This window comes from Cydia pomonella, chromosome 17, assembly GCF_033807575.1.
Source record: "Cydia pomonella isolate Wapato2018A chromosome 17, ilCydPomo1, whole genome shotgun sequence".
Lineage (NCBI taxonomy): Eukaryota > Metazoa > Arthropoda > Insecta > Lepidoptera > Tortricidae > Cydia > Cydia pomonella.
Window position 1 is genome coordinate 17,696,005 of NC_084719.1, and position 27,171 is coordinate 17,723,175.

The 27,171-nt window shown below is 35.9% G+C and overlaps 3 protein-coding genes across 4 annotated transcripts in view; 2 read left to right on the forward strand and 1 right to left on the reverse strand.

Moving 5' to 3' along the window:
• Positions 1-8,885, reverse strand: part of LOC133526776 (RNA polymerase II elongation factor Ell) — an 80,547-nt gene extending 71,662 nt beyond the window's left edge. For both annotated transcript variants that reach the window (XM_061863520.1, XM_061863518.1), the window contains exon 1: positions 8,540-8,885. In XM_061863520.1, coding sequence (XP_061719504.1) covers positions 8,540-8,674 — 135 coding nt within the window. In that variant the 5' untranslated portion in view covers positions 8,675-8,885. The remainder of the gene's footprint in view (positions 1-8,539) is intronic.
• A 153-nt stretch (positions 8,886-9,038) lies between these two features.
• Positions 9,039-11,102, forward strand: LOC133526778 (tyrosine--tRNA ligase, cytoplasmic). Its single transcript, XM_061863525.1, has 2 exons — positions 9,039-9,324; positions 9,406-11,102. The coding sequence occupies exon 2, from the start codon at positions 9,427-9,429 to the stop codon at positions 10,999-11,001; it is 1,575 nt and encodes a 524-aa protein (XP_061719509.1). The 5' UTR covers positions 9,039-9,324; positions 9,406-9,426; the 3' UTR covers positions 11,002-11,102.
• A 9,361-nt stretch (positions 11,103-20,463) lies between these two features.
• Positions 20,464-27,171, forward strand: part of LOC133527077 (serine/arginine repetitive matrix protein 1) — a 235,700-nt gene continuing 228,992 nt past the window's right edge. Inside the window, 1 exon segment of the mRNA XM_061863969.1 lies at positions 20,464-21,324. Within this exon segment, the coding sequence (XP_061719953.1) occupies positions 20,939-21,324 (386 nt within the window). The 5' untranslated portion in view covers positions 20,464-20,938.

Below are 27,171 nucleotides of genomic sequence, written 5' to 3' on the forward strand. Positions count from 1 at the left end.
TTCAGCCAGGCAATTATGAATAAATCATTATAATAACCCACATATATAGAGATATTCGTTGCAGGGATAAGTTCAAATTTGTTTGCACACATATAATTTTCAATTTTTCGTAGTTTGTATTTACCTTTTTACCTTGTGGTTCGTACAATAAAAAGTTCGACTGCTAGTATTAGACTATTGCTAATAACTTTACTAATTGGTAGGCTAAATCAACTATCAAGGCAAGCGATTATTTTTGGTTTTTCTTTACGAATTGATAATGGGATCTTAGGATAGAGAGAATGTCTAATGTATCATCACTATACGTAGGGTAGGGCAATTAGCTAATTTTTATTAATTCAATTATATGTTCTATATTTACTGATAAACTAAAAAGTAGAAATTACAAATAGAAGAAGAAGTTATAAGTAGTAATAAACTGATAATCAAAGTAATACTTACAACTATCAAGCATTTAAGTGTAAAACCGATAAACTCGAAAAACCGGTGTTTTCAAATTTGAAAGCCGGTTTTCTCAATCGACGAAAAACCCGGTTTTTCCGGTTTTTTCGGTTTCGGTGAAACCGGTTTTGTGACCCCTATAACAGCAATAGGATTGGTAACCTATTCCTATAACGATTCATAGCGTCCTAAGAACACAAGAGTAAAGCTCACGCCGTGCCGTGAAGATAGCGATATGCGGTATGAATTAGAAGAAATGCATTTTTTTAACAAATTAAGGTAAGTAATCGTATAATTTTCCTTTGGTCATTTTTAATATCAACCGAACTGTCCGTTTGTATTTGTGAATAAGGCAAAACACAAACTCAATCTTTAAATAAGTAAAATGTCAGCTGTGGTTACTTGTTGCAATAAAGGATGCATCAATAAAACCAGTGCAATAACTAGCACAAAGCACATTTAAAATAACAATGATTTCTATTAAACACTAAGATTGAAAAAACTTTCTATGGTGTTTTTTTATATAAAATATGTAATTTTCATGGTGTTTGAGTAATTAACTAAGTTAAATGCTGATTACGTAATTTAGTTAAGCCTTTGATGCATTGCTAATAATATATAAACTTTTTAGTTATAATTAAACCATATTTTTCTTATTTATAAAATAAAATAAAATAAATATTATAGGACATTATTACACAAATTGACTAAGTCCCACAGTAAGCTCAATAAGGCTTGTGTTGAGGGTACTTAGACAACGATATATATAATATATAAATATTTATAAATACTTAAATACATAGAAAACACCCATGACTCAGGAACAAATATCCATGCTCATCATACGAATAAATGCCCTTACCAGGATTTGAACCCGGGACCATCAGCTTCGTAGGCAGGGTCACTACCCACTAGGCCAAACCAGTCGTTATATTTGACACGAGGATATAAGTACATACATCAAATAAATATTCACCAAGGAAATGATTGGTAGGTTACCTTATTGTGTGATGTGCATGGATATTTGTTCCTGAGTCATGGGTGTTTTCTATGTATTTAAGTATTTATAAATATTTATATATTATATATATCGTTGTCTAAGTACCCTCAACACAAGCCTTATTGAGCTTACTGTGGGACTTAGTCAATTTGTGTAATAATGTCCTATAATATTTATTTATTATTAGCTTAGCGATAATTTCGGGCATTTGTTAAAGTGCATTATAGTTTTTTTTAATAATACGTCGGTGGCAAACAAGCATACGGCCCACCTGATGGTAAGCAGTCTCCGTAGCCTATGTACGCCTGCAACTCCAGAGGAGGAATATAATATAAATTATTTATTTCGAGTGACACTCATATCAGGGCTAGTAAAAATTAATTCTAAATTGCATTATGCAAGCACTCTTTTTATTTCTTATCTGTTTTGACTCTTTTCTCAAAATCGTTGAAATCAAGTATGTAATATAGAAATTGTCTCGTTTGCATATTATATTCACATTCGCGTAAGTAAGTTCCGTCTACAGAACTGGTAAACCTCAGGCCCGTAGTAAAGATTGACATCTCAGTTAATCAAAGCAAGAGGAACAAGTTAATTAGACTTTTATACGGTACGAGTAATGTCGGAGTCTTAAGATGTACTTTCACCAGCGCCCGACATTGTCGTGCAGCAGCCCGATTCTTACCTAACGCGGTTTGCGAAACCCGACCCAAACGTGCAGCCAAACGGACACGCGCCAAATGTCTACAACTGGGGAATAAATAGTAGCTTTAATGCTAATGATATTTGCATAAACAACTACATTTGCTGGTGGGAGGGTTAACACTTCTGAACCAATGTTTGTGTGCTACGATGAAAATCCATCAATCACTTTTTGCCTTTTGTGTGACATTATTGTCGTTTTTGACGGCAGATTGGCTGGATGATTATGATTAATCAATGCCTTATCATTCTTATCAGACAAAATAAAGGAAATGCACTTTGGGCTTTAATGTAGTTTACAAGCCCCTAAAGCAGGGATCGGTCCGGTATCCCGTTCGAGAGTTTTGGAAGGGGTAGGTATTTCGTAAGGCTTTTGCTTTTGGTACCAAAGCCGTTGCTAACTAAAACCCTTTCATTTGGCTTTAAATGCGCTTCATAATACGGGTAAGCTGATACCCGTTCCTAAGCGCTAACCTCTTGAAGGGGTATCGATTATAAATAATATTATAGGACATTATTATTATAGGACAAATTGACTTAGTCCCACAGTAAGCTCAATAAGGCTTGTATTGAGGGTACTTAGACAACGATATATATAATATATAAATATTTATAAATACTTAAATACATAGAAAACACCCATGACTCAGGAACAAATATCCATGCTCATCACACAGGATTTGAACCCGGGACCATCAGCTTCGTAGGCAGGGTCACTACCCACTAGGCCAAACCGGTCGTCCAATAAATTATAACGCTTATGCCATTTTCAACTTTCTAAAAATGTAATTTAATATTGCTTTTATGTTTAAAGTGAAGGACTGGGTGTCTAGCGCGTTGACAGCACAGGTTGCATAATTTTTGAATTAGGAAAGGGATACCCTTTCATTTTTAGCGGTATTTCTGAAAGGGAAACCCCTTCCTAGAGCTAAGTCAAGTGAACGGGTAAGCAATTCATAGGAAAAGCCAATCATTGGGGCTATTCGATAAGCAACTAAGCCATTTAAAGGCTTTTTTTCTAGGATGGGGTGGACGGGTCCCAGCCCTAAAGGTTAATGGTTTTGTTTGAAAATTACACAAGATACTCATATTCATATGATTTATTGCTATAGTGATATAGATATGCTATAGTGAAGTATGCTATATATCAATTAGGTAAATTTGAAGTTACTCATTCCAGCACTGCTTGCCTCTAGCTTAGGCTTGATGTAAGTATCACCAGTATCATAAATAATTAAATTTCACTAATTAGTTGTTACCTATACCTTTGTTGCTGGATAATAAATAAAATCTAAAAGCTACTAACACTAAGCATTTCATTTTTTGGGACATCATACTCATACAATGATAGTAATCTTTCTATGTGAATGTGAATACAGTGCAACTCTATTCTATTTAGTATTAAAAATATATATATATAGGGAAACTCTTACACAAATAGGTCTGGCCGGTCGTCAAATAACCCGGTCGGTGGTGTATTAATTAAATTCTCCATATAACTGCTATATCTTCCATAGTCAACATCTGTTCTATAGTCAGCACTTCCTGAGTATACAGATATACTTTCAGCATATAATTTACAATCACTATCGTCCCGACGCGATGTCATTGATATGGTTATACTTCATAAAATTGTGCTAGGTGGTCTCGACAGTAACCTCATGGATTATGTTTCAATTAGGGCCAACAATAAGAGAACACAGAATCTAGAAATGTTTGCCTTGCCTATGGTTCCTAATAACAATGTATTCAATAATGCGCCTATCTTTAGAATGTGCAGTTTATATGTATAATAACTTAGATATTTTGAACGTTTCTTTGCCTAAGTTCAAAAATGTTTTGCTGTACCCAAATTGTAAGTAAATACTCATTATTTTATTGTATGAACAGTTTATTGTATGTATTGAGGCAAATATTCATCAAAAATCCAATAAACGCTCTCTCGCAACACCGGAGAGGACGAAGGGACCACAATGTTTTTTGCCTGCATTGTGTTATTGTGCCTATCAAAATAAAATAAAATAAATAAATACACAGTGTGTTAGAAGGAACCCGAAAGATATAAATATTGCATTCCTGATCATACATATTTAAAGGCTAAAATGTCCTATAAACTTTTCTGTAATTTGCCTAGTTTCAGAGTTTATGCCAATTGAGAAAAAAAACGCCTTTTTGATGGTGATGTTGCTGCTATGGGACGTATTTTGTTTCAGAAATGCGTGGTTAAAATCTTTCAGGTTCCTCATTTATATGTGTATATGTATCTTCTACGACTCAAAATGTGTCAGGATAATTGGAAAACTATTACAAAAATCATAGTTGCATAAAACTGTAATGATTGTTATACTACCAAGCATCTTCCATGAGTTCGAAATTTGGTACAGTTAATGACTTAAAATAACCTATATGGCATGTTATTACATGGTACATAGTAGCAGGCTAAACTATTCTTGCAAAAAAATGTTAAGGTAATCTACAAAGATGCATTATTTTTATTCTCTCTGATTTAGACACTTTCTTGAGATGGATTAAATATTTTCTAAATTGAACTTAGTGTCACAACACAATATTTATTCAAGAAATTAAGTCTCAAGAAATAGCTTCACTATTTTATATTTACTATCTTTGCATGATACCGACATTGAACTTAAGAATGTCATCATTAAGTTCATGTTTTTACAGTAGCATATAAAAGGTATTGGAATACTGTTATTATAATTTTTCTAACAGCTGTTGTTGACAGCAAAATGTCATGTGAACTTTGTGTAAAGTGTGCTTTCAATTGAGGCCTTATTCTGTTGCAAGGATTTTTGGCTATATACCTTTAACTCGAAAATCAGTGAACTATATAAAACCTCTTAAAATTGTTATACCTAAATATATTTACATTGTATAACATCCTCTTGGTCTAGTTGGTAACCCTGCCTATTAAGCAGGAGGTTCTGGGTTTGAATCTTAGTATGTGTATTTATTAGTGTATTTATACACACATGCTTTAATCAGCTTACTGCAGGACTAGATTGATTCGTGTAAGATTGTCCTATAATATTTTATTGATTAATTATTTGTAAGTACACTTATTAGTTCAGAATATAATATGAAATCATAGTGATTAAGATTTGTATAAATACTATAAATTAAAAACCAAAATACCTATCACCCAACATTTGAATAATTTTTCAGATAGTTATGGCAACCAACTAAAGTGCAAAATGTGTATTAGCAAGCAAGATACCAAAATTAAATGTGTTAACTTCTATAAGAAGATATAGGATGATCCCTTGCTTACATAGATACTTAGAACAACAAATTAATTTAGCTAAGATGGAGAATATACTTCATTCTGTGGTTATTAGTATTTCTACCCCCTTTTACTTATTATGCGCTTGACTAAGCGCTTTGATGAAACATTTATTTATAATTACAGCACATTTAATGGATGTTATTATTTAGCTCCACCATTAACATTATTTTCCTCTCAAGATGTAGTGTAAGGCAAAAACAAGAAATTAAATTATTTTTATGACCTCCTTACTGTCCAAACAAAAAATCTTTTTCCATATTCTGTTTGTTGTTTTCTTGATATTCCAGTTATGCTAGTACTTGTAAGGGCATACTTACAGTACTGGGATAGTATGGCAGATATTTGAAAATCAGGGAATCTCATAATTAAAATGAGTATCAGGGCATGCACTAGTTATCATTGGTACATATTGTAGGTAATCTGACCACACAGTTTCATGCCAAGTGCTATGCTAAGATTGTTAAGTATAGCACTGTTGTTATTCTAAGTGTTTGTAATTGTAACTGTTGTTTTATCAGTAAATACCTATTAAGTTGCTATGTATTATTGAGTGAACAATTGTTGCTGCTGCTATACTTAATGAAAGTTTTATTTATGTGTGAAAGAGCCTTTCAAGCCTATACTCCCCAATAAATGTTAAAATAAGTATAGACTACATACAATTAACTACTTACATCTAAATTGTTAAGTAGTTTAATCCAGTGATGCTCCAATACCTAGCTAGTAATTATTTTCCGAGTATGCCGAAAAACCCACTATCAGATTACACCAAAATGAAGATGGTAAGAAAAACTTATGGCATATCACTATTAAGTCGCAAATTCCCGAATTTCTTAGCTTAAGGTAAAATATTTACATAATTGTAAAATATTTACTTAGAACCATTATATAAAGATGTATCTTACACGTAGCGCCATCTGTGATACCATCTGTAATACTTAGACATCAACAGCAACAGGCAATATTGTTGAACATTGCACATACATATTAGGATATTATTCTTTTTATCAATACTTGCCAGCTTAATGGTAAGCAGCCATTATAATAGCTATAATGCATTATAGCCTATGTATGTTGAATATTCATTATAAGCCTATAGACTAGTTTCTAGAAATCATTATAAATATTGACTTATAATGAAACATTTTTTTTATGTTTCCAAAGGACTTTGTAAGTTTTACTTGAGTACTGTATTTTATGAAATGTATAAAGCTAAACTTTGATTAATTTAATGCAGGACAAAAAAAATCTACAACTTTCCAGAGTAGATCACATTTAAAAAAACTGTAATAACTTATAAACAGTATAAGCCGTAATACAGGTTAATGGTAATCTTAGTAATTACTAAGATTAACCCTTTAACGGGTACAAGAGTATCAGAAGTGATGGAAAATTTAACCCTGTCGCTTTGAAATTAAGTTTAAAATCATTGTTACAGGGTGGTCATTTTTGCCATATTAAATCAAAGTTTGCCATTTAAATGGTTAAGTCAATTGGTTTAGTTGAGGCATCACATATGGACTACCATTGTGTAGAAACATTTTTGTGAGAGATAGATTATAAAAAATGCAGTCCAGGTGGTTTATAATTTTTTTTATTTAATTTTATTTTAATTAACACATACACTGCCAGACAAAAACGGCGCACTACCCCAGAAACCGGTGGTCTATAGCTGCGTACAAATCAACCTGCCCAGTGGGTTGTCCGGCATCTGAACAAAGTTCACGAGCGCCCACCAGGTGGGTTCCTGGCAGTGAATGTGTTAAACAAGAGTTTATGTCCATGGTTTTATATAGAGAGAACAGTGGTAACAATCAAAATCAAATGTTTTATTTTTAATCCAAGATAAAGTAACACCACTTATTGTGAAAAACAAGACTTGTTTCTACCTTTGGACATCATTGTATAGCATATTCTTTTTTAAATACAATAGTATTTACAAGTCATATAGCTTATTTATTTAGTGTCCAAGGAAGACATGTCTATAATGCTTTTCCATATGGTAGGTTCTGTGATGTAATTGATAAGTAGTTTCTAATATAGGTTAAAATTTATTGATTATTTTGACTGTTTGTTAAAAATCAACAATTTATTATGGTATTAGTCAGAAATTAATTGTCAGAAAATACCTAGTATAGTAGCACCTAGTAGTAGCTATATAGTAGCACCACCCACAATCTCTCTGCTTTGCCTTAAGAATGACTGGTAAAGAATGCCTCTTAGCATTAAGTCTGCATTTTGCAATAAAGTTTAAATAAATAAAATGTTTGAACAGTTAAGGTGAATATTTTACTTTGATATATAGTCTAGTTTAGTTCTAGTTTAGAGCATCAGATACCAATCGTAGAGTGTTCATTATCATCACAAAATGTGCAAATTATCACATGGGATTTTTCTTGTATTTGAAAAAAATTGTGCACATTCTCTCACAATAAGTATACCCACTCAAATAAAGTAATGCATATCAGTATTTTATGAAAAACTATTTAGTAATTTGAAAGCTGTATAAATTATTAATAAGTGCATTTTTTTAGTGAAAATAAATGCAACCTTTTATCATCTTGTTATTTAAAATCAGCTGTCTATCAGCATGAAAGAAATAAGATACCTACCTAGCTGTAAAAGTTCAACGTTAGTATTTTCTTTCAGGCAACCATTGAGTGTGATTAAAATAATAATCTCAAGTTGCCTCAAGTCAGGTATTTACTGCAATGTAGTTCTATTTACAGGAGCAGTAAGGCGTAACAATAAATTGGATTGTAACCAAACTCCTGAGTAAACGTCAAATTCCGCAACAAAATGACCAGAATCCTCTAATTATAGCCGTATGAAATGTAAATCGGTGAAAATAATAGAGCAAAATATTCTACATGTTGACGTGGCGTGACATTGTTGGGAACGTATCTATCGTTAGGCTTCCTAGTCGTATCACTTCTTTTACAAGACAATTAGCTCAAACCGACGATGATTCTTAGCAAAAAACACTTATTTTGCAGTTTCAATCTGATTACTGTAATATAAGTATGGCGCCTCTGACATTGTTGGCCTCTCTATCTTTATTTTGGTTGTAACAATATGGCGTTTGTACTTACCCTATTATTCCTAATAAAGTCTTCTATAGCTTTCAGAGCTGAATCCGTAAGTTTCACAAACACTAGTTCCTTATTTTCTTTATAACTAGACTCTGATGATAACCCATACTGAACACCTGCTGGCAAGGCCGCCATTTCTTATTCACTATTCGCACTGTGGACCAGCTGACTCCTTTGCTAGTCGTCACGTTTCATATCATTCACACATTTTCTTAACAGTAATCACAGATTCACAACCTATTTATAATAATAATTACAACAACAAAGGGTTTTGAAGTCCAAATTAACAATCTTTTTGTAACCCCATCGACTCGGCCTTTGTTGGCAGCGCTCCTCAGTCCGCAAGGCCGCACTGACTGTCATGCGCAATGGCGCATTTGACAGGAAACGCGAGCATTCACTGGCCCACAGACGATACTAGCGCCAATTTGCGGTTGGCAACAAGAAGTTACGAAATGTTGCTAACTTCATGCCACTTCTAAATTATTTAAAACTCCTATTTTCTCCTTTTTTACACCTAAAAACTATGCAGTCATTAGGGATTTGGTTACATTGTATGGTTCCCAACATCAATTAAATGTTATTTATATTGAATAGAAGGTAAAAACAGTACATTATCATTTTGAGGTTAAGATTTACAGTTTCAACCATATTTCGTAAGCTACTTATCGTCCACAATCTTACGTCTACGTGTATTACTGATTTTCTCCATATGTGAATGGTTTTTATCTATCATCTATATTAACCATTTGGCTGCAGAGATTTATTGTTGCAATACCAAACTGGTAAGTTTTAACTAATATTTTTCAATACTTTTATTTCTTATTTACTAAATTTCCACCCTAACCTAGTGTCTATAATTTCAGAAAGGAGAAATTTCAAAAAACATGGCATCTTGGGAAGACAAGAAACATCTCATCACTAGAAATTTGCAGGAAGTACTAGGAGATGAAAAACTTACAGAAATTGTAAAGCAAAGAGATTTAAAGATCTACTGGGGAACTGCCACCACAGGTAGACCTCATGTTGCTTACTTTGTGCCGATGTCTAAGATCGCAGACTTTTTGAAAGCAGGTTGTGAAGTAACTATTCTTTTTGCTGACTTGCATGCATACTTAGACAATATGAAGGCTCCATGGGACCTATTGGCTCTCCGCACACAGTATTATGAGGCAGCAATCAAAGCTATGCTAACTTCAATTGGTGTGCCATTAGATAAGTTGAAGTTTGTTAGGGGCACTGAATATCAGCTTAATAAGGAATACACACTGGATGTGTACCGTATGTCATCTGTCATTACTGAGCATGATGCAAAAAAAGCTGGTGCTGAAGTGGTCAAGCAAGTAGACCATCCTTTGTTAAGTGGTCTCTTGTACCCAGGACTCCAAGCCTTGGACGAAGAATACTTGAAGGTAGATGCTCAGTTTGGTGGAGTTGACCAGAGGAAAATATTTACTTTGGCGGAGAAATACCTTCCTCAACTTGGATATGCTAAGCGGGTTCATCTTATGAACCCCATGGTTCCTGGATTAACAGGGGGTAAAATGTCTGCATCTGAAGAGGATAGCAAAATTGATCTCTTAGACGATCCTGCAAATGTAAAGAAAAAGCTTAAAAAAGCCTTTTGTGAACCTGGCAATATTACAGAGAATGGTGTACTTTCTTTTACCAAGTATGTGGTTTTCCCATTGATGAAACCAGGTGAGACCTTTAAAATAAGTAGAGCAGCGGAATATGGTGGTCATGTAGAATACACTAATTTTGAAGATCTTGAAGCATCATTTGCCAAGCAGAACATTCATCCAGGTGATTTGAAAGCTTCTGTTGAGCAAGCTATTAATAAACTTTTGGGTCCAGTTCAACAAATATTTAAGGATCCCAAGCTACAAGAGCTCACAAAGAAAGCCTATCCACCTCCATCAAAAGTGAAAGGTAAAGGGAATACTGAAAGTGATGAAGTTACACCATCAAGGCTCGATATAAGAGTCGGGCGGATTGTTGAAGTATCTAAACATCCCGACGCTGATGCCCTTTATGTTGAGAAGATTGATGTAGGTGAGGGAGATCCAAGAACCATTGTATCTGGCCTGGTTAATTTTGTTGCTATTGAGGAGATGCAAAATAGGGATGTTGTTGTTTTATGCAACTTGAAACCTGCCAAAATGCGGGGTGTGGAAAGTAAAGGTATGGTGCTTTGTGCTTCTGTTGATGAGCCGAAGCAAGTGGAGCCATTGTTGCCTCCAGAAGGCAGTAAACCAGGTGACAGGATTGTTGTAGAGGGCTATGAAACCGGTGAACCAGATGAGGTACTGAACCCTAAGAAAAAAGTCTGGGATAAGTTGCAAGTTGATCTTAAGACTAATGATAGCCTCTTAGCCACTTGGCAGGGAAATAAACTAATAAGTAAACTTAATGGAAATCCAACAACTACAAAATCCATGAAAAATGCTCCAATTAAGTAATATGTTGCATATTATTTAAGCTAGGTCTGCTTTATTTTTGTATTTCATTTATAATGCTTATTTATTAAACAGTTTTATAATGAACATATTTTCTGTTTCAATTTTGTTCTTTTATTTATTCCTGTATAACATTGCTCTACAGAGTAATAGTAGATTGTGTCAGAGAGTGTACATTGAATCCTAAGCATAGTGAGGGATTCAAGTGTAAACCCCCAAGATGTAAATAATTTTGCTACCATGTGATGTGTCACATACTACTTTTCACATCACCTATGAGGAAATTATTACGTTTTAAATTATTATTTAAGCTAAAAAATGTATGCAAAAAGAGATAAAAATAGTGTCCTAGAACAGAAAAGTGCAGGGAAATAAAGCCCTTTTCCGAATAGGTGATGTAAAAATATTTTCTTTAATATAATTACCTGCTTTATTATTTATTTTGTAAAATTAACGTAACGCAAAAATGCTAGAGCATCCCCTTATAGTCTGAACCCATTCATGGCCACGAACCGCGAAGCGTACACAACACGCCGGGCCACCATACAAACCGTTTTCAGCTAAAACGTGTGACTCAGCTTATGGGTCTCGGGGCCTGGCGCGAACGTCAAAGAAATTGCCGCCTCTGAATCCGGTCCGTTGGACAATATTATGCAACATTTTTACTAACCAACTGTTTACTGTTCATATTAAAATATATATATATATTTACTGATTTGTTGATATTTGTAAGAAACTAAGAATGAACATTTTAAAGCCTGATCAGAAATAGATGATCATTGTCAAGAGGGCGCTGTTATTTTCATATAATATCCATAGCCAAGGTCACAAAAATCACAAAATACGAAATCACTGAAGAGCACAGAGAGGAGCATAAAGTCGCCAACGAATAAATCGTGACTAAATATAATTTCCCATGTTACTCTAAAATACATCCTAATAGAGGGGATGGGGTGAATCATTTCTTGAGTTTATGTCAAAAATACCACGTTAAAGATAATACCGCCGCTAAATCCGCCGCCGCCCAGGTGCATCCATTGTTTATTGTCCAAGTGTCTCCGATAATCTTACATGTGGCCGGTCATGAACTTTGTTTTGGTAAACGTCATTATAATATAAACAATAGAGCACTTAAAATGTATTATAGTACTTATTACCACGAAAATGTTTAGAAAAATCTTTTCTTTTAAATATTTCTCACACACTATTGCGGTAATACAATATACCATTTAGTTGGTGACTGTTTAAGCCGCCCTGTTTTTATAATGAAACAAAAAAATATTGGCATGGTAATAAGTTTGGTCCTCAGAAATGTTGCTTGCTACCATCCAAACAGTAATCCATTGTAAAAAGGTACAATTTGCAACGAGTTTCGTCATGAAATAAGCTTTAAAACCAAGTTATAAAGTTTATTTTTGCGTGCTATAAAGATATGTGTAGTTTTTACAACTAGCGCCAGGCCACGGTGACCCATACCTTGAGTCATGTCAATAACTTCAGGCATAAATATATTTTTGATATTTTTGAAATGTAGTTTTATCCATTTGCTTGGGACACGTATGTATCTCGAATTTCAGAATATTTACTATATTACACTTCCAGTAAACCAAACTTGAATATTCTAGACCCTGTTTCACTAAAAAAAAACATGTTTACAATTATGTTTTCAACATGCCTTATAAAGATGGTTGTTAGCTCAAATTATACTTATATTATTTCGTCATATTACGTTTTGTTTATGACGAAATCAGAATTTATTCACGACTCACATGTGAGTCACGGGCCCTGCGCGACTGTTTGAACATGACCCATACGCTGAGTCACGGGCCCTGAATGGGTTAAACAATTTTGTCAGTAGAAAAAGGCGCGAAATTTAAATTTTCTATGGGACGATAAAACTTCGTGTCAAAATTTTTGAAATTTGCCACTCCTCTACTGACAAAAATGGTTTGGAAGAGCACAAGATTTTAAAATACTGCTTCTGCGTTAAAGATAAGAATAGGGGTTATACTATAATACATTATCGCTACCACGCGCCACGTAGTTCTTGAAATATATTTTCAGTGGCAGAAAGTGGCTGTTCGGTTTTGCCACAAAAGCAAACTATAATTTTAAAAAAAATCATAAGCCTGAAGTTAGGCGCTAGTGCGCAACTTTCATTGATATATGTCGGGTGCGTTCGGAAACCATATACTAATCTATTTATTTAATGTAAATGATAAAAAAAAACATTATTTTGTTATAAATAATTTACAAGTTATAATTAAAGATCAGTGGAAAACTATTTACAAACTGTAAGCTAACCGTTTGGCGGAGTAGATGAAAATCTCTCTTCGGAATGACAATGAAGTTACTAGACTATTCTAGAATATACTTACTAATAATGTAGGAGAAATGGTTAGAATACTACTTATTTTTGTCATATCTGGCACATATATTAAACAACTAAACTTTAGACGCGCAATATTATATTTTTGACTTGTAAAGGAATCATATTACAATGTGTCTCATAGCGTCCTCTATTGATATTTTTTTTAACTCGAAGTACAATTTCGTATAGCGCTTTCGTACAAGATGGCGCGCATTGCAAAAATACTTGCTGAATCTTTAGTCCTTAATGGTTGAGGAATGAGCCAAAGAGCATATAATCACTACGTTTTAAGAGACGGGACTTCCATACTAGCGAGTGGACTCGGTTTGTTTCGCAAATTATTACCAAAATCTACGACAAAGAACTGTCAAGGAACCATAATACCAACATAACCGATTTAAATAGTGTAGTACGCTACACGCTTGCGATTCTTATCGATATCGATAAAATGGGGAGGGTTGAAACATAGGCTCCTGTCTACAAATTTTGTACTCGAAATCAGGTTAGCATCGAGTCCACATTTAAGTTGTATGTTATATAGTGGATAGTTCTTTGAGTGGACTAATATCTGGTCGGGCTTAATGTGGACCCGAATTATTTTAAAACAGTTTTTAAGTAGTGTTTTTTTATTTATTTAAAGCTTTATTTTCAAAATGTTCTGCACATACATGTTTCAATAAATGTTACTTTTCTATGGGAAAATGTATCGTCAGGTCTTCGTTCCCAACAAATTTGACCCACTGGCTGCATCTGAAAACATACAGCCTTGGACAAATATGACTTTATCTACAGTTTATATTCCAAGTATTTGCTAATGAGATGATCAACTGATTATTTAGCGCTAATATGCATCTATAAATCATGTTTTTCGGCATCCAGTTATCAACAACCCTTTATCAATGCTCTAACTTTTTATGTATTTATATGTCTGTCATGAGAACCGGCCTGGCCTACTGGGCAGTAACCCTGCCTATGAAGCCGATGGTCCCAGGTTCAAATTATGGTGCGGGCATTTATTTGTGTGATGCGTATTTGTTCCTGAGTCATGTGTGTTTTCTATGTATATATAACGATCTTTTGCTCCGTAAGTGGAATACAAACGCAGGGGTTACGGGCAGGGGGGGGGGGGGGGCGAGGGGTTAGACAACGGTCTAAGTACCCACAACACATGTCTTATTGAGCTTCCTATGGGATTAAGTCAATTTGTGTAATAATGTCGTATAATATTTTTTATTGATCACAAAAAGAGAGATTAATTTACTTACATTTCAGATTAATATATTAAATAATTACTAGATTAAAAAAAATATGTCAAATAATGACCATTAATGCATAGATGATATATAATTTTCCACTGAAAATCTTCGACGAATAAATTTTGTGTCATATGCAAGTTCTCAGGACATATTTTATTTAATTACTTACACTGATATACAAATAAACATACAATTATCGATAGTTTTAGTACATCCCTAGTTCACAACTAAAAATAATATAAAATATCAAATTTTCGATGTGTTTAAAGCCTGCTGCACCAAAATAAGGTCAAAAGTATCTAAAGCAATACGTACCGGTCTTTATCCAAGGGAAATTTCGCCATAAAATCCCTTTTTTCGTGATTTTTTCGAGTGGCTGGCTTGCCACATATTTCACACTTAGTAAACCATTTTCTCGGTGGCATTATAACAAAGTCGCTCTTTACTCTGATCACGGTTCACTATTTTCGATATTTTCACTAAATAATAAAGAAATTGCACGAAATACCCGAACAAAACATTGAAGCCTTCATAACAAACAAAACAATTAGGCTGACAGTTGACGTGATGTAAACTTGACAGAATAAATAGCACTGACGTTTTATTTTTCTTCGTTGGCAAAGATTTGCGAAACAAGTTCCATACAAAACTTATTTTGTTCCTAGTTGCGTCAGCCTGGAATGAGCTACCGAAACACGTAAAAAAAAATTGAGGATTAGCGTTCACAGATTTTGGACTATGGAGCGTGGAATTAAGAGGAGTGGCATCTCTTATGGTAGAACTGGTGCAAAAGTGTCCAGCTGTCAGCTATAAATAATAGTTCCAAATCTCTCCAGAGTAGCGCTAGAGTAGCTAAGAACCTAGGCATTATTGACGGAGTGAATAGGGTTGTTTTCATCTACAAATCTTAGGGCAGAATTGTATCCCAATAAATTCTTTTGAATTATAAGAACATGTTAAACTACTTTTAGGGGACCTGTATGACCATATTTTTGTAAATATTGAATTTAAAATATCTTTTGACACACGTCACGTGACCAAACTCGAAACGTCTTTGAAGATTCTGATGACATCACAACTCTCGGATTGACACTGTTGACAGTTAGGCGATAAACAACAAATGACAAATGTCAGTTGACAGCTCATATCTTCTACGTGTGTATGTAGTTATGTGTCAAACCGTAAACTGTGACGTCACACAATTTTCAAAGAGCGTTTTGGGCGCGAAAGCATCCGACAAAATCTATTTTGTTAATTTAACATATTTAAAGCCCTTTTTATAGTATAAAAGTTGAATTTTAGGGTAACTTTTAGTTAATATAGAACGTAATACAAGCGTTTTAAAAAATTGGAAACAACCCTATTGCGCTGTCTATGATTTGATTTTTTTGTGATAGTACGCTAGGTATTGTAGCGCCACCTATTTTAAGTTTTTTGATGACACTTTTTGGTACATGGAGATTTCGTTTCTTATCTCCACCTTCCGTATTTTGGACGGGAGGTTTGATACTTTGTCAGATGATAGTTCTTGTGTTTCAATATATTACAAAAACGGTGAACGCCAATCTTCATTAATTTGAAATCGAAGGAAGGTCTTCTAAGACCGTTTTTGCGTAGCAGCACGGGATCATTGTCTGAATACTCACAACACAAGCCTTCTTGAGCTTACTGTGGTGGTGTTTAGTCAATTTCTGTAATAGTGTCCTATAATATTTATTTACGATTTCATCGCGATGAATTAATCAGCAGCCATATTTCGGTAAAAAAGGTCGAAGTTCCCAAATAAGGTTTTTTTTTTTTTTTATAATTGTACATATATAGGCAACCGTATTTATTATTATTGATGTAGGATGTGGGATCTATCTGGGATCCAGGCTGGTCTGCTGGCACTAGAATCCCTTGAGTCAAACTCAAAACTAGTCCAGAACTGTAAAACAAACCTAAATGCACTGGCTAACTCCAACAAAGTCATATTTAGATGGGTACCAGGGCACTCCGACATTAACGGAAACGAAGAAGCGGACGAACTTGCTAGAAAGGGCGCAGACACACCCCTGGTCGACCCAGAACCGTTATGTGGAATCACAAAACGGGATGCATATTCTCTGCTCAGCAACTTAGAAAAAACAAGAGCAATCGATTGGTAGAAGTTCGTCAAAGGACAAGAACACTCGAAAGCTCTTATCCTTTGATTACCCTTTGGTTCAACAGCAAATTTTCTAAGGAGCTTCTAGAGCTCAAAAGACACAAAACCTGCGCTGTGACCTGAATATAGACTGGACACTGTAAGTTGAACAAACACATGTTTCAAATTGGGAAGAAACAAGATGCGACATGCAGGTTCTGCAAGGAGTCAGAGGAGACTGCAATGCACATTCTCTGTTCCTGTGGACCACTAATGTAAAAAGAAGGACCCACTTAGGGCGACACGTATTGCAACCCTATGAGGTACAGAACATTACGGCCCAAAGAATCTGGTCTTTCCTGGGTTCAACAGGCATCAGTAATGAACTTTAAAGGGCTGTCACAATAGATCACTGCCTGGTCGACGTGGCACTCAAATGCCCACAAACTCCAATAATAACTATATTTATACATGTTCGAGAACATTTTTTTTTCATAAAATATAAGTTTTATCCGTTAGGCAAGTCGGTTAAGGTTGACCTTATTACAGGGTCCTCTACAAAAAGTATGATTGAGAAGGCATGGATGGAGACAAGTTACCTGTTTATCAAGGGAGCAAAGTGGTTTGGGATTATTCCCACTACTGGGAATGTTTTTCCACCAAACCAAGTTGGTGGTAACTAGTGGGAATTTTTTTCCCAGTAGTAAAAGGTGGGATTTAAAAAAAAGCGCTGGTGGCCTAGCGGTAAGAACGTGCGACTTGCAATCCGGAGGTCGCGGGTTCAAACCCCGCCTCGTACCAATGAGTTTTTCGGAACTTATGTACGAAATATCATTTGATATTTACCAGTCGCTTTTCGGTGAAGGAAAACATCGTGAGGAAACCGGACTAATCCTAACAAGGCCTAGTTTACCCTCTGGGTTGGAAGGTCAGATGGCAGTCGCTTTCGCAAAAACTAGTGCCTACGCCAAATCTTGGGATTAGTTGTCAAGCGGACCCCAGGCTCCCATGAGCCGTGGCAAATGCCGGGACAACGCGAGGAAGAAGGAGGAGTAAAAGGTGGGATTTTTTTCCCCAGTAGTTACCACCAAAATTTGGTTAGCGTTCAATACTAATAAAAATAGTATAAATATAGAGTGATTTATCAATAATTAATTATAAGTCGATTACTGTTTCAGTAAACTGCCTTAAAAGTGATAAAAAATCGGTTTTTGACTGATTTGTTTGTTCGTTCGTATAATTGTGACGTTATTTATTGCAAGGGACTTTATTGTCGATGGCGCTTACGCCATTATCAACGATGCTCCTATATTAATAAAACGCTGCGCTACGCAGTGTGGCGTAAGCGCCCTTGACAAGAGATCCAGTTTTCATAGATAACGTCACAATTAATAAGATAAATGCCCTCATGCTCTCGAGGTTGATGGCAAAAAGGAAAAAAAAACATATAATATAATGTAATGATTCCAAATAAAACATAGTAAAATATTTATTATACGTAAAAATAAAAATAAAAAACTACATTGATTGTATTGCTATCGGCGCGTAGGATAAAAATTAACACGTAACATAACCCCATGTATGTTGTAGAACTGTTATTGCCAACTGCTGGCCGCCGAGCTCGCGGTGGACATGTTGACCGCTCAGAACAACCAGTATAAACGCTTATCTCAACGGGCGCTCTCTACAATTTCACTGTACTGTACTGGCTTACGAGTTGCCAATTCACACAGTACGTAGGTATAACGTACCCACTTTTTCTTACAGAAATAAATAAGTTGTTTTTTTTAGAATAAAGCTATTCGTGCACTATGTAAACAATGTGTATTATGATTACTCGTATTTCTCTGTGTAAGTGAATTGTAATATTCTGTTAGAGAATTAAATTCTAATTTAAAGCATAATTTTATCCAAACGTTAATTTCTCTCTAATCTATTTTTTTTCACATGCACCGGTTTTAATATTTTTGATCACTTTTAAGGCAGTTTACTGAAACACAAATCGACTTATTATTTATTATAGCGCTCTATATTTATACTATACTACTTCTATTGTTTTATTAATATAGAACTTTAACAATGTTTTGGTGGTAACTACTGGGAAAAAAAATCCCTCCTTTTACCAGTGGTAACTACTGGGAAAAAAAATCCCAGTAGTTACCACCAAACTGAGTTACCACTGGTAATAACTTGGTGGTGACTAGTGGGAATAACCCGAGGTTTCTTTACCGCTCGTGCTAATATTGAAACCGAACCAAACGAAAGATTCCAATATTGAACCACGAAAGCAACGAGTGGTTCAAAAAGTGGAAAATTCTAGGGTTGTTAGATTGAGAGGGTTTCAAGGCAAGAGGGGTGAACAAACGGTGCTGCTGAGTGAAACACAACATTTCATCATAGGTACCAAAACATTACAAATGTTATCCAAATGAATGCTTTTAAAAATGTATCGTCGTAACTAGTGGGGATAACCCATTTAATTTTGGAGAATCACCATGCGGTGACGACTCAAACTTAATAGTCTAAGATACGATTACGATACGGGTAAATAACTAAGCTAAAAGCTAGCTCAAGTGTTATGTAATTATTATTAATAATAATTGGCTATATCAGTCACCTGAGAGCGCACCAGCGACGCTCTCAGCGGTAGAACGCAGTCGCTGTGGTCGAAAACGGCTAGGAGATGATGATGATGGTGATGATTAATACTATATGGATTCCGTCTGAAATAAACAATTTTTTTTTAAAGTTTATTTCAGAATACTATTGTATTGGGTCGTGGAAGACCGTCTTATTATTTTAGGGTTCCGTATCAATAGGTAAACAAGTGTGTATCTGACAACGCGGTTAATGGAGGGTTCGGTACCAAAAGAGCGTGCCTTCGCGGCACTTACGTCATTTTATCTAAATTATTTTCGTGGAAAGTATTTATTAAGCACAATATTCTGGTTTTATTATTAGTACGTGTGGTTCAAAAATTACAACTTTCCCGCTAAAATATATATTTTTTTAATTTTATATTCTAAACTAAGTAGCGGCTTACCAAAGACACATACCTATTATGTTCAAAATTTGATGAAAATATACCTTATAATTTACAAATAAAACAGCTGTGGCATATGGACAGATGGAAGGATAAACGGATATGTTGAAACTTAAGTGTTCCGTTTTTGCCATTTTGGCTACGGAGCCCTCTAAAAAGGGATAGGAAGGAATTTTAGCGCGACTCGGTCTGTCTGATTTTGGCTTGGTCCTCCTAGAACACTTCACATAGGTATACAAATGTTCTACTCCTCAACTCATTTTAATCTTGGAGTTTAATTATTCATGATTAAAAATTATATATAAATAGGTATTTATTAAAATTTATCCGTTCTTATTTTGCATTTATTTACAGGACACAAAAGTGCGCATTACTTTTAAATAAAATAGGTAATTATAGATTTCATGATGATGATAGATAGACAAAGAAAAAAGTACCATCAACGCATTAAACTTGTTTTTTAAAACTTTAATTACCTACATACAAAAGAGTAGATCCTATATACCTACAGCGCTTTGTAAGCTCCGTCCACGGAGAAACAATCAGGTCAGCCATATTATTTGTATTAATTGCGACTAATATTAATATACCGAATGTAGGCCGTGCATGCATCATAGCTGGGCTTAACAATGAATGCACGGATAAAATTAGATATTCAATAACAAGAAGGGGGTCGGAGGTTCGCCATTTTGAATTTTCGGTCTGACGAGGGGGAGCGCGCATGCGTACAGCGGCGCCCGCACCCTGACTAAGGGCCGGACCTCAGCAAGTGTGATGTCAAAAAACACGTTATTCTTTCCCCTCATTCCAGTAACCCAGTACGTCTTAATAAAAGAGATTATTCATATAAGCTGGCATCCCTTTTAAACGAACAACATTTACACGTTTACATGCAGTCGCGTTCGGTGCAGTGACTGTGATACGCCTATCCGGATAAGCTTTTGATAGCAGTGATAAAAATTGCATAAACTTTGTTTCTTTCACAGTGCGGATATTTGTAGTTATTTATATTATAAGATAAGACTATGTAACGAACCATTCAGACTATGTGATATCTAGATGTGACCATGTGGGTGTTGTGATAGTGTCATTGAGCGGGCGCACCGGCGACTGAAGCATAATGGGATGACCGGAAATACGGATTCATGGAAAAGGTTTGGCGTCGAGTCGGTCTCCATTCCTCCCGCAAGAAGAGGGATGGAAGCGGAACGAGCCAGGAAGTGACGTCATCCGCTCCACCTGAGGCCGAGTATCAGAACATACATACGCTGAGAACAGCTGATTTGATAAGACAAAGACAGGGGGAGGAGAAGTCGACGCTGCGCTCTTCTTACATTATAAGGAACGGGGAGAATTTTATTCTTGTGGAGAGAAGGCGTAGGCGGCGCCGCAGAAGCGGTACCAGGGCATCATCGGGTAGCAGGCACCATACGCCGCCGGTGGAGGAGACTCGCACGGAGCAGAAGCGACGCCCTCCGGCTCGGCTGAAGATCTTTGGCATTCAATGGCCTTTGCATTCTAGTGACTCCAGGTGGGTAACGTGGTCGAAGAAAATAGTTTTTTTTTTTGGTTTTCACCTATTAACCAGACCAGACACTATCAATAAAAATTACATGACTTTAGAGTGTAAGGTACCTTGACTTACTTAATTACCTAATCTAAAGTAAAAATCTAAACTGACAGAGGTTTGAAAAAATATTAAGGGATTAAAACTTTTATGCAATAAAATGGTTGGTTGGTTGGTGGTAGGTGCTACTATGTCTGTCTGAAGTACAGTCGGCGATAAATGCTTGTACCTAAGAGCTAGAGTAACTAAGGGTTCCAAATTCAAAATCAAAACAACTACTTCTATTCTAGGTCTCAGGAAGTACAATCAGACAGTTGTGTCTGTTACCTCTTCGCGGTTAAATCGCTGAACCTACCTACCTAGATGACATTTGATATGAAGATACGACCCGATTCGAACTTTAAGACACATCAAATATTAGGTCTAGACTCTAGACACTATGGAAGGTACAGGCAAGGAACAGAATCTCCATATTCCAAAAAGTGTCCGACAAAAAACCATTAATAGGTGGCGCTACAATGCCTAGAATACTTCTGGAAGAGATCGCTCTTAAGCGATAAGACCGCCTGTTGTTACCTCTATCAAATTGTCTTTGTTTGTTTCTGTACATTTATTGTCAACTATGTGAGGTGTTCAATAAAGAGTATTGTAATAGTTGAGAAAAAAATCTAATCATAGACAGCGCAATTTCACTCCGTCAATAACGCCTAGGTTCTTAGCTACTCTAGCCACACTCTAGCGCTACTCTGGAGAGATTTGGAACTATTATTTATAGCTGACAGCTCGACACTTTTGCAACAGTTCTGCCTAAGGAGATTCTGTTCCTTGCCTCTACCTTCCATACTAGACACAATATTGATTGAATATGTCAGTGTCAAAAGTGACGTTTTTGTTTGAAACCTCACTTTTAGCATTTACATATCCGATCCATATCGTATCTATACCTAATATTTGACGTAGGTATCTTAAAGTTCGATTCGACCCGATAGTTTGAGCTCCGGTTCATTCTACGCAGACGAAGCCGCGGGCAGTAATAAATACATTAAATAAAATACTTAATAACGACGTTTAATTTACGGTGAACTGAGATAATATACTATTACTTTGTTCCGGCGTCATCCCTACAAGAATTTAAACTAAATTTACTGCTATGCCGACGACACGTAGAACCGTATTTCTCGGATCTACGGACTTTAATAACTAAATATACATATTACATGAGCAGGAACGGAGACTGTGCCCACTTCTAGTGTTTCATGTTTAATTCAGCGTTTCTCGAGGTCTCTTTTCTGTACGGTTCATTGAACGCGAATGAAATGCCTAGACATGGACACACTGCCGTGTTCTTTTTTGAAGAGTAAAAGTACCTCTTTGTTTGCAACCTGTATAGGCCTCGGATGACTCATCCGGAATTTTATTTTTATCGAACACTATATTTATGAAATGTATGACCCCACAATTATTTTTTGAAAATTACCGAGCTAGTGTGCTCCTGCAATAATTACGAGACATAACATGACATTACGAGATACGAGCTTTTTATAGTAACTACTCAACAAGCGTTGCCAGTTAGGTATTATAAAAAACTCGTATTTCGTATGTGTGTTGATTTATATTGCGGGCCGAATTATTTTGCGTAGTTAATATTTTCATTGTATTTTTAACCAAAAGTTATTTCAATATACGTCTTAGGTCCTTATTATGCTAACCATGTTTAAAGGTTTGCCCTTATTGAATTTATACCATTGACATATTTCTAAGGACGGGCCTTATGGGCAATAAGAACGGGGCCAGTACAGCGGTGTCACACACACGAATTCGAGCCAATCGTGCAATTTTAACGCCACAACTCGATTGGTTTAGACCGCGGGTCAGGAGTATATTTCGTCAGTCATCGCCTCCCGGCTGATACTTTGACAGGTGATAGTTTAGAAGCTATCATGAATTAAAAAAATAGTCAGCCAGTTGTATCACGGTGGAAAGACCGTCAGTTAATTACATGAACATGTAAAAAATACTCGCCTTACCACGTTATGTCCGCAAAGTATGCGTAATGTGTAAATTGCATAATCCGTTTGTGGCGTTTCAGGCGTTTCACCTGATGCAATGCTACATGCAAAGTTTCATGATTTGTTATTGCTACCATAAAAAGGTAAAGCGCTTCGTTTTTACATGTTTATGCGACCAGCTGACGTTCTTACCACCGCGATATAACCGGCTGACGATTTTTTAAAGTAACAATAGCGTCTGAACTATCATCTGACAAAGTATCAAACGGGAGGCGATGACAATTTTTTTTATTTGTTTCGGTGGTTGCCATTTTCAACCACCGAGGGTTCACGAGGGTTCATCATACATAGCCGTTAACCACTATATGAGTTTTTGTCCGGGAGGCGATTGGTCATGGAAATCTTTTCCTGGCTCGCGGGCCTCCAGGTCTAGTTGATGAGTTCGCTATGTTCGCATCACGTGCGCGATTGGTCGCAATCGCAACTAGTTGCGTTAGACTGCACGATTGGACCGAATTCGTGAATGACACTACTAAACTAGCAAATGGTGCTAAGCATTCTTAGTGCCCGTAAGGCCCCGGCCCGTCCTTAGATATATGTCAATGATTTACACACTGTAGAGCTCCAGCTTATAAAACAAACGAAATAGAGTAAAAACAAGACTTGTATGAAAAAATTAAATTCGCTGTATTTTTTTAACTATGATATCTGAAGCTACATAAACTTAACTAATAACAGGCATAGATATACCTTATCCTATTGTGAGTACAAAGTTTCAGAGCAATCTAGCTAGTCGTTTTAAAATGAACGCGTAACTACGTTTGTGTGGAGAACCGAGCTTGCTGCGGATTCTTAATGTATTTTCATCGGAATTACGAAAGTATTTATAGACCGCGAGCCAGGAACAGATTTGCATGACCAATCGCCTCCCGGGCGAAAACTCGTATAGTGTGGTTAACGGCTACATATAAAGAACCGCGCTAACGAGATTTTTCATGGGAAAATGACCGAAGACCAGACTCTGCAGATATTTAGCCAACATTCATTATTAACTTGGTGTGTTTACATGCTTAACGAACTTAACATCCCTTTGAGGAATAGGTATAGAAGGGAATAGGGAGCGTGCATGAACTGTAGACGGTAGCATACGAGTAGAACTTCTGGCTGAATACGCTGATACTCGTACCAATATTGATTATGTAACTATTATACAATATATTTGACAATAACATATATTATGTACGTGAATTTTAGTAAAAAAAATTTGAAGTAGAAGCCTCCTCTATTCATTCAGCTATGTCAAGTTTCCATTTTTAGATTGAAGTCACTAGATGTCAGACCAGATCCTACTATGCGAAATAGATCTAGCGTAAAATGTAGGGGGCAGCACCTGCTTACAAACATGAATTGTTTTCGCTTTCGATTCAGGTCACGAGATGGCAGACCCTTCAACATGCGCGGTCTCTATTAGAACATAACTCTTACCATTACCACACAGATAAGGATTTCCAATTAAATACCTACTATTTTGCTGCAAATATTCGCAAAGGATGAATAAACATAAAAAAATATGTCAAATAAAACATTAAAATAATTAAAATGTTCGGCGTACCTCTAAAATACCTAGAAGAACTGCCTTTGCACGAAATCCATTCGCTTTCATATTTTTTCAGCGGGATCGTTACACAAAAGGATAACCCGGATAACGAATCGTAACATAATTATATTCCGCTTCTGCGAATAATCCTTTGAATTTTGAGTGTCGGTGTTCATTTGCTAATGATTCTCTATGCTCGTGGATAGAGCGCAGCAGTTTTTTTTGTAGTTTAACATGCAGACTAACTTTATTTATTTGATGAGTTTTTCTTTAGTTTTAAATTTTTTAGGGTTCCGTAGTCAACTAGGAACCCTTATAGTTTCGCCATGTCCGTCTGTCTGTCTGTCTGTCCGAGGCTTTGCTCCGTGGTCGTTAGTGCTAGAAAGCTGAAATTTGGCATGGATATATAAATCAATAAAGCCGACAAAGTCGTATAAAAAAATCTAAACAAAAATTTTTTTTAGGGTACTTCCCCTACACTTAAAGTGGGGGTGAAATGTTTTTTTCGCTTCTACCCTAGAGTGTGGCGTATCGTTGGAAAGGTCTTTCAAAACTAATAGGGGTTTTCAAGAAACATTTTTTGATAAAGTGAATATATTCGGAGATAATCGCTCCGAAAGAAAAAAAAAATGTGTCCCCCCCCCTCTAACTTTTGAACCATAGGTCCAAAAAATATGAAAAAAATCGTGGAAAGTAGAGCTTAAGAAAGACATTAAATGAAAACTATAGCGGACATGATCAGTTTAGCTGTTTTTGAGTTATCGTAAAAAGTTTTCCCTTCATAGTAAAAAGACTTACTTTAATTAGGTACTGATTATGCAAATTTGCCTATTTGTTTAACTCGGGTGAAAGGTACCGTTTCATCCCTTGGTCAACAATTTACTATACTTTAAGCTCCAGTTTAGCTTATTGTGACGAAAGAGTAACTACGGAACCCTATGCTGAGCGGGGCCCGACATGCTCTTGGCCGGTTTTATTTAACATTATTTTATTTACCTGTTGTCTGTATAAATAAAAAAATTAATAAATAAATATTATAGGACACTATTACACAAATTGACAAAGTCCCACAGTAAGCTCAATAAGGCTTGTGTTGAGGGTACTTAGACAACGATATATATAATATATAAATACTTAAATACATAGAAAACACCCATGACTCAGGAACAAATATCCATGCTCATCACACGAATAAATGCCCTTACCAGGATTTGAACCCGGGACCATCAGCTTCGTAGACAGGGTCACTAACCACTAGGCCAGACCGGTCGTCAAATAATATATTTATGAATAAATAATAAATATTATTATTATTATAGAACATTATTACACAAATTGACTAAGTCATGTATGGTCTCTTGATTAAATTGGGGCCTCCCTCGGACCAGGTGAGTGAGTGGAATTTTACCCGCTTTGCCAACTTATAAACACGGAATATTATGGTCTCAGCGTATGTTAGACCTAAAAGATCCATATAGTAAGGTACTTGCTTAATAGCGCGCGTCCCGCGGCCGCTGCTGGAAACTATCACGAGCTCGGACTTCTGGCCGAAAGGTGTGATATTTCGGCGGTTTCGTGGGAATCTGCCGAATCCCGCACCAGAACAGGTGGCGCAACCGAAAACTGCGTCGTCAAAATGATATTGATATTTATATTTTAAGATTTTTATTATTGTATGTATGTTAGTATGTAAGGTATGTATATATGGGCCATAGTTGACTGAAAATAAATGATATTTAATTTAATTTTAAAATAGGGGTTATTACGCAAAACTCTGCGTAGAGGGCGCCACTATCATATTCTGCGGGCTTCGTGGTAATTAATCGAAATTTCGTTACCACTCTTGCACATTCGGGCGATAAAGAGTCCATATAACGAAATTTCAATTTTTGCGTTTCGCGGTAGGCCTCTTGAATCAAACCGCTTTGATGCATCAAAGTCATAGTAAAAAAATCTCAAAAAACTGTTTACGGCATAGTATGTATAAGTTACTCTATGGTTTGTGTGACTGATGTGATAGTGCTGCTCTATGGCGGCAGAACATTGCAGTAATACTCCCTATAGTGCTTGCCCTGCCCAAAGAGCATATAATCATTACGTGCCCTGCCTTCGACGCTGGAGGTCCTGGATTCGAATCTACCATGAACACAAGCCTTATTGAGCTTACTGTAAGGCTTACTAGGTTGATTGCTGTAAGAATGTCCC

Coding starts and splice junctions, on each gene's coding strand:
- LOC133526778 (XM_061863525.1), top strand. CDS start 9,427: ATGGCATCTTGGGAAGACAAGAAACATCTCATCACTAGAAATTTGCAG.